At 47.3% G+C, this 13,126-nt stretch overlaps 1 protein-coding gene across 2 annotated transcripts in view; it reads left to right on the top strand.

Moving 5' to 3' along the window:
* Positions 1–13,126, top strand: part of NFKB1 (nuclear factor kappa B subunit 1) — a 360,666-nt gene that overhangs the window by 330,738 nt on the left and 16,802 nt on the right. For both annotated transcript variants that reach the window (XM_069230208.1, XM_069230209.1), the window contains exons 19-20: positions 2,291–2,393; positions 12,948–13,072. In XM_069230208.1, coding sequence (XP_069086309.1) covers positions 2,291–2,393; positions 12,948–13,072 — 228 coding nt within the window. The remainder of the gene's footprint in view (positions 1–2,290; positions 2,394–12,947; positions 13,073–13,126) is intronic.

The following is a 13,126-nucleotide window of genomic DNA, read 5'->3' as shown; positions in this document are numbered from 1 at the left end:
TGGCGGTGTGGTGTCGGCGGAGCTGCCCCATGGCTCCCGTCCCCTCCCGGAGGATCGACGGACCAGGTAAGTCGATCGTCCGTTAGGGGAGGGGGTGTGGGGGGTGTTGTGTGTTGTGTGCGTGCATGGGGGTGTGTGTCTGTGTATATAGGGGGTGTGTGAGTGCGTGTATGCTTGCGGGGTGTTGTGTGTATGGGAATGAGTGCGTGTATGGCTGTGGGCATGTCTGTATGGATGTGTGCGTGCATGTTTGAATGTGGGTGTGCGTGTCTGACTGTGTGTGTGGATGTAGGCATGTATGTCGGGGTGTGTGCGTGTCTGTAGGCATGTATGTCGGGGTGTGTGCGTGTCTGTGTTGATGGTGCCTGCATGCGTGTCGGGGAGTGTGTAATGTTATGTTGGGGGTCGGGGTAGGGGTGGCAGGGGCGGTGGGGGGTGTAGGGGAGGGAGTCGGGGTGGGGGTGGGTGGAGACCCCTATCAGTGCCAGGGAAGAAATTTCCTGGCACTGATAGTGCTTACTGCCATGGATTTCATGGCGGTTGAAATCCACAGCGGTAAGCTGGGTCCAAATACCGCTGGCGGTATACTGACGGCCGCTGGGCTGGAGACCCAGGTCTCCAGCCCGGCGGTCGTCTCCGCCCTAGCGGGCGGGACAGAGAACCGGCGGATGACCATGGCGGTAACCGCCTTGGTCATAATACACCAAGGTAAGACCGCCAGCCTGTTGGCGGTCTTACCACCGGTTGTCCGCCATCCGCCAGGGTCGTAATGACCCCCATAATGTATTGTTTTGACTGATTTATTTTTCCCCTGGATATGCTCCGTAAAAAGGTCCAGTAATTTCTGAAACCCATTTAGTGTTCGAGCAATTCAAACCGCATCATCTGTGTATAAAGGTATGGGGAGTGATTTCTCACCCATTTAAGGTACGTCCACCCCTGAATTTATAAGATGATCGGCTATACCATTTATATATACCAGGAACAAAAATGGAGCTCAAATGCATCCCTGTCTTACCCCACTTTGTGATTTTATTTGGGTTATTGATTCTCCCTGCGGGCCAACGTACTGCAATCTTTAGGTCATGATACAATGTTAAATAACAGATAAATAATCTTCTGATTCGTCCTTTTTGTGAAAAAAATGCCCTACGTGCCAGTTTGCTTGTTGCCCGCTCCATAGTATAAGCATTACAAAACTTCTGTCATTGCAATTCGCTGCCGTCTCACCCAGCCTCGGACTTGAAAAGCCTGTCACTGCTCTTTATCTGTGGTGTGTCGTAGGTGGTTATTCAGTCTTCCTTGTTACCTGGAAAAGTGCTGCAGCCCATGCAGCTAGGTCCATGCTATAGAGATTTTCGAATAAATTAGAAGGTGTTTGTTTTCTTGTCTGAGTTTTTATGTATAGTAAAATTGGTCTAATCGCCCTTTGTACAGTAGACTAATATCCACAAGGTTAAATAGAAAACTATCTCCAGAGTGGCTAATATTCGTGACAGATTTGTTGATGATGTGGATATTTGTAGGTTTGCATTTTGTAACTTTTATTTGAAACAACGTTTTGTAATCAAATACTGGTAATGTCCACTATATACCAAGGTGTTTTCGTACTGTAGTTCTTGGGAGTCCTCAGACACATTCTTTAGAATTAGAAAGTCACTCTGTCATCATCCCTGAGATGACACCAAAATTGCAACAATAAGTGGCATATGTTGAAATATCCTAATCTTCATCATGAAACGTATGTATAAATTAGCATTTTACCTATCTGTGAAATAATGTAATTGTATGTGGTGGTAAATATACTGGAAAGTATGTATATTAAAATACGTTAAAGGGTGCCAAAACCTATTACTTACTATAGCGTAGCCTGCAAACGTAGGAGGTGTTAGAAGCATGTGTTAGAGGGATCACCAATATTAATGTATTTAAGCAATGTTCCACATTTATAGGTTTTCTGGTTCTTGGGCATTTGGCCCCCATTTGACAAAAACAGTTAAATTGTTTCTCTTCCTATGATATAATTTTGTCTACCTCTTTGTTCATTTCTAAATTATTTTAACTAAGCATTCATTCCTTTAAAAAACATGGCAGTGTTTCACAGGCTTTTATGAGGTATTATTTTTCAATTGGTGGTTGTGGTTTTCAGTTATTTCCGAAGACACATATGTTGCTTGTTTCTTATCGCATTTTTTTTTTTTAATTAGGGCTGTATGTTTTTTTCAAGTTTTATCTTTTTTGTTATCACGTTTGCTAATTGATGCTGTTGGACTATTTTGACTCCTGGCAGGGTGATGCCTTTGTGGACAGCACAACATACGATGGGACAACTCCACTTCACATTGCAGCGGGAAGAGGGTCGACCAAACTGACAGCCTTACTCAAAGCCGCAGGTATGTTTGGGGGCTTTTTTTTAAGGAGAGCAGCGTTCAACTTTGTTGAATTACGTTTTGTTAACTTCTTTAACCACTTTTTTATCGGTGTTAAAAGCACCCCTATGTTCCATTCGCCGGTCCTTCAGATTAACATGGCGTCATTCATATAAGGGACCACTCTACATTTTCAGGACTCTGGTAGAGTTCATATTTTGAAATTGAACTTCACACCCGCACTCTGGCCACACTGCCCTGATCTCTGACAAAGCCAGACTTTAGTCCTTTTATTTCAACTGGATCAGACACATCCTTGCCCAACCTGAGTTCAGGACACACCCATGCTCTTCATTACCTCTTTAACTTATGCAGTCAGCAGACTTCTCCTATTTGATAGATTACTTTCGTACTATAACAACACCCTCCATTGACCTTACACCATTAGTTGTAAGGAAAGTTAATCCTAGTCATCTCATTACGTACTCCAGTTATGTTTGTAGTGCTTGGAGCTTAACCACTCCACTGGCTAACGAATTGTTTGCACTGGTGGATGAAACTCTGGAATTCAACCTTCTCCGCAGTTGCATCACTTTGATTGTCAGAAACTGAAAGTCATTACGCTTTTCTTTATGGATGGATCAGGCTAGTGATCTTTTCTTACTGGACAAGCCTGCCCGACCATGGACATTAGCAATAGGTGGAAACACCATGCAATCCAAGCTGAGCCTGAAGTTTACATCTGATGTTCTCTCAGTCTAACAGTTGAGCGCACTGCAAAGTGAATTCTCCAAGTAGCCTTTCTTACTCACTCCAACTCCCTAGTAAATCAGTAACTGCTTAGCAGCCATCCGCCACTAGAATAAAGTTGAAATCCTTCAAAACAGAGATTCTCTATTACCATGTATGGGATTTTGTACCAGCAGTCACAAAGCTCATAAAAATGTGTTTCCTTTCTGACACCTTCACCTTGTTTTTTTCCACCATAGACCTCAAAGTTCTGTGGGATGCAAAGGAGCAACTTGAGTCGTTCATCTTTACCATAATTACAGCTGCCAGACCCCAGCTCCTAAATATCAAAAAAAGCTGCCCTCACTTCCCAGTCCATGCAGCTCACTTATAATGAGCATGCTTCATTATTGCAACAGACTGCTTGTGAGACTCCTCAAACCACCTCTCATTACCATTGTCAAGCAGGTTTAATATCCACCAGAAGGGGGACTGTAATTATGCTCCTCACTGTGGTGCACAAGGCAATATATGGCATATCCCCGACCTCCCTCACTAGACACCTTACTTCAATAATTCCAAACTCAATAGGTAGTCTCAGTTTTTTAAAACAGATTTTGTTAGTGTTTTGATATATATACATATATATGTATATATATATATCACAAATAGCAATCACACTCTTGTTTTCATATGATATAGTACGTCATATACATTTCACAACTGTAAATCTCAAAATAAAACATCCAACCCCTAGATCTCCTCCCCCCTCTCAACCTGTTCTTGCCTCTCTTTTCTGTGGTATCTAACAGCTGTAAGTTCCGGAGAGGTCCTCGACGGACTGGTCTATAAATAAGTTATGGGCAGTTGAACAGCTACTTTATTCTCAGTATCAAACTTCTCTTTGCACATATACCTGTAAGGGAATGCACTACTGCCCTTCAAGATGAGGTCTGTGAAGTATCCATCAGTGAGGTCTGTGGGTGCGTTAAACTCTCTACCGACGTGTCCCATTCTCTAGCCATGTCTAGAGACCCCAATCATCTTTTGGCTTCATGCAGTAAGACTGCCCTTTCACAACTTGCGCATCTCTCTAATTCTTTTTGCCATACAGTAACCCTAGGGCCCGTTCAGGCCTTCCAGTTGTACGTAATTTCCTGTTTTGCAAGCAGGAACGCCAGATCTAAGAATCAACTTGTTGCTTTGCTTCTGACTGTATGTGGCAACCAACTGAGCAAGCAGTGCTGCACAGTGCATGATACTTCCCTTTCTATTACATCCTCAAGCACTTCTGTGATCTGTTCACAATAGAAGGTAAGCCACAAGCAAGTCCAAAACATATGCAGGAGTTTCACACCCACCTCCCCGCTTCTCGGTATTTAGCAGTTTCAATTTGAAAATAACATTTCTTACCAGTGTTAAGTAGGCCTGATGGAACACGTAATAGTTAATGAGCTCGGAGCGGGCATTCCATGATACCACGGGTTCTCGCCCCAGAATGTCCACTCAGTCCTTGTCAGGTATAGGAATTCCCAGGTCGAATTCTCATTTAGTGTGGAGATCCGTTAAGGGCATCTGGCCATCCTCCCCAATCGCTCCCTACAAGCCAGTGACAGCTTTATATGTCCCAGCAGATATAAATACATACTGACAGGTCCTATGGCATTGGGGTGCCTCTTGCCCCCTTCCCCAGTGTTTTCGTATCACTGTGGTCACTGTTCCGTGCAATGGAATCTGGCCAAGTGGTTGGTCATACTCAGATCCAAAGTCCTCAAATGGGAAGAGAGTTCCCTCCCTATAGCGGTCACTGATCATGGACGCTCCAGCCTTCACCCAGTGCGCTAACTCTCTCCAGTTCCCTCCATGAGGCAGCACCCCCATATTTTTCAGTAGGATATCTGGTGAGTATGGAATCCTCGTTGGGTCTTCCGTAGTACTCTCATCAAGCAACAGCGCAGTACTATAAACTCCACATTCAAGCGCCATATCCTCAACAGCATGCGCACCATAATTTTAGGGTAGGCAGCTTGTCCTGGCGTCAGTGAGCTTGCAATCGATTGTGTTAGCCAATGTAATTGTCCTGCTAAATAGGAATTCTCGAAGTCTGGGACTACGAGGCCTCCTTCAGCACTCGGTCTTTTAAACGTAGTCAAGGCAACGCGCCGTTTGCCCGAACCCCATTAGAGGGGCACAACCATGGAGTCCAGCTCTGTAAGCACATTCCACAGTTTCCATACTGGGAAGACCCCAAACAAATACAATAAGTGCAGGAGGACCACCATTTTCAGCCGCATCTTCAGCAGCGCCACTCTGCCCGCCACCGATAAGGGGAGTTTTCCAGAACTCCAGAGCCCTCCTCAGGCCCTCAGGTTTCTCGTTGCTTTCTCTATATTACCATCAAGCACGTCTAGTGGGTCATGGTAGATTTGGACTCCCAGATACCCAAAGCAAATGGGCTCACATTGTATCTCCACCAAAGTGGGTGGTGGCGGTCGGATCAGCAGCGTCAATGAACCCTAAGTCTTTAGTAGTGCCAGATGCACTATCGTGGGCCAGTTCTGTGGACAAATCACTAAGGAAAATCAAATGGTCATCTGCATAAAGCACAGTATAATGGGTATGCTTCCCACTTGGGATCTCCCTGAATACCCTGCTAGTCCTTGTAAGAGCAGACAACGGCTCTATTTTTAAAGCAACAGCAGTGACAGAGGACACCCTTGTCTGCTGCCTTGTCCACTTGGTAGCTGTCTGACACCAAGCCTCCTGTGTGCACCCAGGCTGTTGGGGCCATATATAGGAGTATAGAGGCGTCTGGTCCAAGCAATAAAATTCGTTCCCAACCGAAAGCGGCACACAACCATGTAAAGGAAAGACCACTCAAGTCTATCAAACGCCTTTTCAATGTCAACGGTAAACACTGCTGCTGTTTTCTTCTCATAGTTGCCAGATTCCAGGATATCCATGGTGGCCATTTTCCTGCTGGGTATGAAGCCCGCTTGGTCCGGATGAATTAGGGTGGCCATATGGGGAAGTAACTGTGTAGTGAGTATCCTGCTGAGGATCTTATAGTATGTGTTTAACATGGACAAGGGATGATATGCGCATTTATCATGTGCCGTTTACCCGGTTTCAACAAGGGGACCACCAGTGCCCCACGAGTGGACTCCGAAAGTATCCCCTCTGGCCTGGAGTTGCTAAAGAGCTCCACTAATTTAGGGGGTAGAGCATCTTTATAAGTAGTATAGAATTCGACGTGGAACCCATCAGTGCCTGGCGTCTTTCCCCTCACCATCATTTTAACTGCTAACCTCTGGCAGCATTATGTCCCCTGCCAAACCGTCCACCTCACCTCCACAGATGCTAGGGTCGGTAGCCCAATGGGCTCCAGAAATGCTGTATATCTGCCTCAGTGTTGCGAAGCAAGCTAGTGTAAAGGACCAAGTAGTAATCCCTAAATTCATTATTAATGTCCTCTTGACACAGCAGCCTTTGTCATGCATCTGTCTTGACTTCAAAATTGGCAGGCCCTATTTTGCTTCGTTCCCCAGCCATGCCTGGATCATTCAAGTACGATCACGCTTTGCATGGGCCATAATCATGTAGCTTCTATAGTCAAAGCTTCTAAGTCGTTCCACTTGCTCCGCCACCTTTTCTTTCCCTTCTAGTAGCTCACTTTCTGTCTGTGGGCACCCCGGCCTGCTCTTTTCTGCCGGACGGAGTGCCTCCTTGACCGCTGCAACCTCAGCCAGTAGGGCCCACTACACTCCCACCACCTCTAATATACATCTCCCTTTGATGACAACCTTAAGAGCGTCCCTTTCCAGTTGTGGAGTAAACGCAGTCCCCTCATTTACCATGATGTACTGACAGGTGGCGATACCCACTGTCTCCCGAAAGACCTAGTAATCCAAGGACTCTGGCTTCAGTTTCCTAGTTGGTATGCGTGTTCTCACCCCTCCCAAGTCTAAACCCATGTTATGGTCAGAGATTGTGTGAGATAGATATTCCAATGATCTGTAGGCACCATGTACTGCCTAGGTGCAGAGAAATTTGTTGAGGCTTACATGGATGCCGTGGAGGCCCGAAAAGTATGAGTAATCCCTTTTCTTAGGGTGCAGCCTTCTCCAGGAGTCAACCAGAACCCACTGCGCTTGCCAATCCACAAAAGTCTGGGCCACTCTTACAGTTGGAGAATCAGCCTATGAGGCAAGAGATCTATCCAGTCTAGGATCAGAAACACAATTAAAATTCCCCCACTATGATCACTGTACCCAACAAATAGGGAGGCAGAACCCGAGAAATCTCTGATCAACATTTGTTCCATAGATATCGATAAGCGTAATGTCCCCACAATCTAGGTGGCCTGTGACCACCATGTATTTCCCCTTTGGGTCTATCACAACCCCAGTATATTGGAACATGATGCCAATTTAATCCAAAATAACATACCCCACGCGTAAGTAGGGTATGTGGTGTGATATACCTGCCCTCTCCATCTTCTTTGGAGGGCAACCCCTTCAGTGGCTGCTATGTGCACCTTGTAGAAACACTATCTGAACTCCCCTCTTTCGTAAGTATGAGTAAACCTTGTATCTCCTCTATATATTGTGTATCCTCCTAATATTCCAGGTCATGAACTTATATGTGTTGTGTCCTGTCATTCGCGCTATGCTCTCTCTCAAGTGTCACAATGTTCCCCTCTACTCAGTCCCATCCTTGTGACCATGCTACATTTGTCCAAGGCAAGAGGCATGAAATTTAACACCCCCTCAAAATACTCTACAAACCCCAAACAGCGAACACCCAAACTCCCACTCCCCAGGACAAGCAGACATTGGCCCTCATTACAACTTTGACGGGCGGCGGAGGCCGCCCGCCAAAGTTGCGCCGCAGGAATACCGCACCGCGGTCTGAAGACCGCGGCCGGCATTCTGAGTTTCCCGCTGGGCAGGCGGGCGGCCGCCTTAAGGCCGCCCGCCAGCCCAGCGGGAAACAACCTTCCCACGAGGACGCCGGCTCGGAATCGAGCCGGCGGAGTGGGAAGGTGCGACGGGTGCTACTGCACCCGTCGCGTATTTCACTGTCTGCTATGCAGACAGTGAAATACAAGCGGGGCCCTCTTACGGGGGCCCCTGCAGTGCCCATGCCATTGGCATGGGCACTGCAGGGGCCCCCAGGGGCCCCGCGACACCCCCTACCGCCATCCTGTTCCTGGCGGGCGAACCGCCAGGAACAGGATGGCGGTAGGGGGTGTCAGAATCCCCAAGGCGGCGCAGCATGCTGCGCCGCCTTGGAGGATTCTGACGGGCAGCGGAAAACCTAGCGGGAGACCGCCGGTTTTCCTGCACTGACCGCGGCCAAAGCGCCGCGGTCAGAATGCCCTAAGGGGCACCGCCAGGCTGTCGGCGGTGCTCCCGCCAACCGCGAGCCTGGCGGTCACAGACCGCCAGGCTCGTAATGAGGGCCATTGTCTCCACATCTAAACGTTCAATCCAATGTAGGACATGCACAGGAGTATCAGTGCTAACCAACCAGAAGTACTGGGGAGTGTGGCTAATACATTTCCCCCTTTGTTCTTCCTCCCATCCCAAGATCTATCAGTACTGTGCTGAAAGGTCCGGGGGATCCTGACATGCTATTCCAGCAGTGTCATTTGCAGGGGCTGAATATCATACTTTCCACATATAATAATGAGCAGTACATCACCATCTGCGCCTCAGATCATCTCATCAGCCATGCCAGGTGTTACCACTGTTAGTGACGCTTCTGAGTCCGTTAAGATCTCAGACCCGCTCTCCTAGTCTTATTTGTTGTTCCTTCTTCTTGTTCTGTAGATGCCGGGCTTGCACCTTTGCTGCTAAGGGCCGCTGATGCTTCATTCGCTCTCCTCTGGGATCTCATAGCTTCTTCAGTTCTTGGAATTCTCCCCCACGGGCTGTGTCAACTGCTCCACCTGTTCCTCTTCACTCACTCTTGCTGGTTTGGGTCTCCGCTAAGGCCTGCACATGGTTGCAGGTTGATCCAGTCCCACACTGCTTGCAGTGTTTCAAGAATGTCGCCCGCTGCTTGTGGACTTCTTTCGTGAAATCCAGAAAGATCATTATCTTGCTACTTTCCATAGTAAGTTTGCCTCTTTTTCTGGCATGAGCCAGGACATGATCTTTGTACTGGAAATATAGGAGCTTAGCAAGTATTGGTCAGGGAGCTGCCCCAGGCAGTGGCTGGTGAGCTGGGACCCTGTGAGCTCTGGAAAAAATTGAGATAGGCTTGTCAGCATCACCTCCTGCAGCCATTTTTCATGGTAGATCACTGTGTCTGGCCCTTCACCCTTCTTCGGCATACCATATGGCAATTCTGATGTTATTTCTCCAGGACCTATTTTCTGCATCTTCTGCACAAGCTTCCAAGTGTGCGCACCTTTCCTTCTACAGTTATGAGGCGGTTGCGAAGACACATCATGTGGCCATGGAGCTTGGTGAGTGTTCTCTCAGTTGTTGTAACACTCTCCGTGCCCCCTCAGTTGGATTGTCCATCAGGATTCTGATCTTTGTTCAGTCGTCCAGTGCTGGGGCTCCCAAAGCTTTCAAGGGCTCTAAATCCTTCTGGATAGCAATTTGCAACACTCGTGTAGAGCCACTTTACTCTGCGCAGCAGGGCCAGCCCACCACCACATCTAATAAAAGGCAGCTGATCCACCAGTTCTCAGGGTCACTGGTGCAATGTCACGAGGAGCCTCAATCGCGGACCAATTCCTCTGAGTCCCCAAGTGGCAACCGCACCTTATGTCTACAGATTTCCTTTCTCCTCCTGTGTTTTGCCACGGAAGGGGGGATTGGAGTTTTTAGTTTCAGGTAGAATTAACAGTGGCTGCCTAAGGTCTCCGGTAATTAGCTGTCACTAGTGCCCTGGTCAGCCATCAAGACTACACGGAGACCCCACTCCTCTTGGAGTGGCCCTGGCTTGCTGGGCCCTCGTGATCCCGCTGGCCACACCAACAGTATAAGCCCAAGTTTTGTGTACTAGGGTGCCAGTGCCAAAGGAAGGCTTTATTTCTCTGTCTGCCTCTTGTCGTTGTTGTTCTGCTCAGTGTGAAGTCCCGCTAAAATTCCCTGCCAGGCCCTACACGGTGCACCAGATCTGTTACGTTATCTGATTACTGGTCCCTAACCCTGCGAGGGAGGCCACCCCAGCTCCAGTGAGGTCCTCCCAGAGTCAATTGCAGTGTTATAGTGCCCTCTCCAGGGAGGTCTCTTCTGGTGGTATTCCCTGCCCGCACCTCACCTCCAGCTGCCCTGTCACCTTCCTCAGCCCGATCTGGGGCCCAATCTTCCTCTCGGGGCTCCTTGTGGGCTATAGCCACTTCTGTGGTGCAGTTTGGAAGGAGGTCCAGGTCACGCCGCTAGATCGTACCTTTGTATGGTCCGACCAGGCAGGGATGGGTGCGTCCCACTACCATGTTGCCAGCCATGTGGCCCGGCCTGGTCGAGTCTGAGTTTCTCAGTACCTCCGTCCTCAGGAGGTTTCCAGTATGGGCTGCAGCAGTGGGGGGAAGGCAGTGTGCAGTTGATTGCCTTCTGTGTCTTGCACGCTCCCTGACAACTAAATTAGCATTAGATTTCAGTGTGTACCATTTCTGTTCAAAATTCTCTTTTCTGGACAACAAATGGAGTAAACAAATAACCTGTTTCTTGCTATTAATCCAAGGCCCCCACCGTGGGGCTAGCTCACCAATTCCAGTTTCCAGTGACCCTCATAAAGTATATCACACCTGAGCATTGCTTGTGTATCAAAAGCGTGTACTGCCGAGTCCATGACACTGAGTGCAAGTCTGATGCAGGAGAACCTGGCTCTAAACATATTTAGCGTCTGTTAAATGCGATACAAGAAAACCTTAAGAAATTGAGAAAGTCAAGTTTCATCAGAACAATACTTCTTTCCTTGGTAAATCTCTCAGGATATTAGGTGGCCTCCAACCACAGGGATTCTCAGAAGGCTCATGAAGATGGTACAGTATTTTTGTTCTGGGGAGCCTACACCATCCTCCTTCCAACATGGAAGAAACATCTGCACTCCTGACCCGTACCAAACTATGTTCATTTCATTGTCAAATACCATATGTCACTACAAACATAGGAACTAATATCATACTTCATGCATGTTCAGATTACTGTTCTCTTGAACTAAATTAGAGCTCGCCAGTGTTTGCTGTATGCGCTGCGGGCATGTGACACTTTCAGCAATTAGGTGGTCAGTTTAAGGAAACTCATGATTGTGGTTTGAAACAAAAGTAGTCAGTCTCAGGGAGTCTTGCAAAATTGAATGCCCAATTTACAGCAATAACAGCAGCTATCTTTTGCAAGTAATCAGTTCCAGAATTCCAATATTTGCTTGGCAACTTAATGTGCTTTTAGATTAAATCTGTTGTCAAGTTCTGTGACTTATTTTTTTGTTTACCTTACTAAATTCCTCGAGAGTTTTTTATGTTGGAGTTTGGAAACCAGAGTCTCATCTGACACACAAAGGGCCATATTTATACTTTTTGATGCAAACCAGTGCCGGCGCTGGTTTGCGTAACAAATTTTACCGCCGGCTAACGCCATTCCTACATGCCATGCGGGTGCCTTATTTAAGGATTGATGGTAGCCGGCGCTGCGGGCTGGTCAGAGTAAAAAAAAAAGACTCTAACCAGGCAGTGCCGGCGTAGGGGAAAATGGGGGTTGTGCGTCAAAAAATGGTTCAAGTCAGGTTTGAGGCAAAAATCATGGCTCAAACCAGACCTGCGTCATTTTTTGACGCACAACCCCCATTGAAATGACTTCTGTCTTAGCAAAGACAGGAGTCATGCCCAGTGGCCATGGCCAGGGGACTTCTGTCCCCTGGGCATGGTCATTGGGCACAGTGGAATGTAGGGGGGCCCAAATTAGGCCCCCCTATGCCACTTAAAAAAAATATAAAAAAATTCTTATCTCAACTTACCTGCACTTACCTGGGATGGGTCCCCTCATCCATGGGTGTCCTCCAGGGGTGGGAGAGGGTGGCAGGGGGTGCCCCTGGGGGCAGGGAAGGGCACCTCGACTGCTTCCATGGTCAGAAACCATGGAAGTGAGCCCACAGGTCCCTTAACACCTGCCCTCACCCAGGTGTTAAAAAACGGCGCACATCAGGCTGGGCTCCGTTTTTTAAGGCCCACACCCTCCTCTGCGTCAGAATGACACAGGAGTATAAATAAGGCGCACAGGCCTTAAAGTAATTTTTGGGACGTGAACGCATACCTTGCATGTCCTTAACGCAAGGTGGTTTCCCGCATCCCAACAATTACGCACACTGAGGATTTTTGATGTCCGCGGCGTCAAGCGTCAAAGTATAAATATGGGGCAAGGTTTGAGCCGAATGTGCGTAAAAAATTTTTACGCACATTTGTCGCAAACAGAGTATAAATATGCCCCACAGTCTTTTGTCTGAGGCATCTGAGCCCTATGACTCTTAGTGGTCTTATGTTTAATGAAATCCATTCTACTTCCTCTGTTTGGGTTCCACCTTTAAGCATACATTAGGGACCTTTGGACTTTTAGACATCTGGGGTGAAGGTATGAATTGATATGGAAACTCTAGAGATGCAGTCTGCTGGCTCTACCCTTGCATCGTGAAAAATTTGTCTTTAAGCTTCAGCATTCTTCACCTCCTAGACCTAAGTTGGATAATCATTTATTACACAAATTCAAAGCTATCCATTTATACCGTGCTCTAATGTACTGAAACTTATATTGCTGGATTTTGATCATTCTAGTAAAGTACATTTTTACCAGTGGCACCATTTTCAGAATCAAGTTTTGTTAACTTTTTTTATAGGAGCTGACCCACTAATCGAAAACTATGAACCTCTATATGACCCAGAAGTTACCCAGGAAGAAAATCAAAAAGATGAAGGCATAGTTCCTGGAACAACGCCACTTGACATGGCCGCCAATGACGAGGTGAGCATGCTATGTTGTATGGCTCAATAATTATGGACCTGACCCACATGCATT

This window comes from Pleurodeles waltl, chromosome 1_1 (assembly GCF_031143425.1).
Source record: "Pleurodeles waltl isolate 20211129_DDA chromosome 1_1, aPleWal1.hap1.20221129, whole genome shotgun sequence".
Classification (NCBI taxonomy): Eukaryota; Metazoa; Chordata; class Amphibia; order Caudata; family Salamandridae; genus Pleurodeles; species Pleurodeles waltl.
The sequence above is the reverse complement of the archived record's forward strand: the minus strand, read 5'-3'. Positions and strand labels throughout refer to the sequence as shown.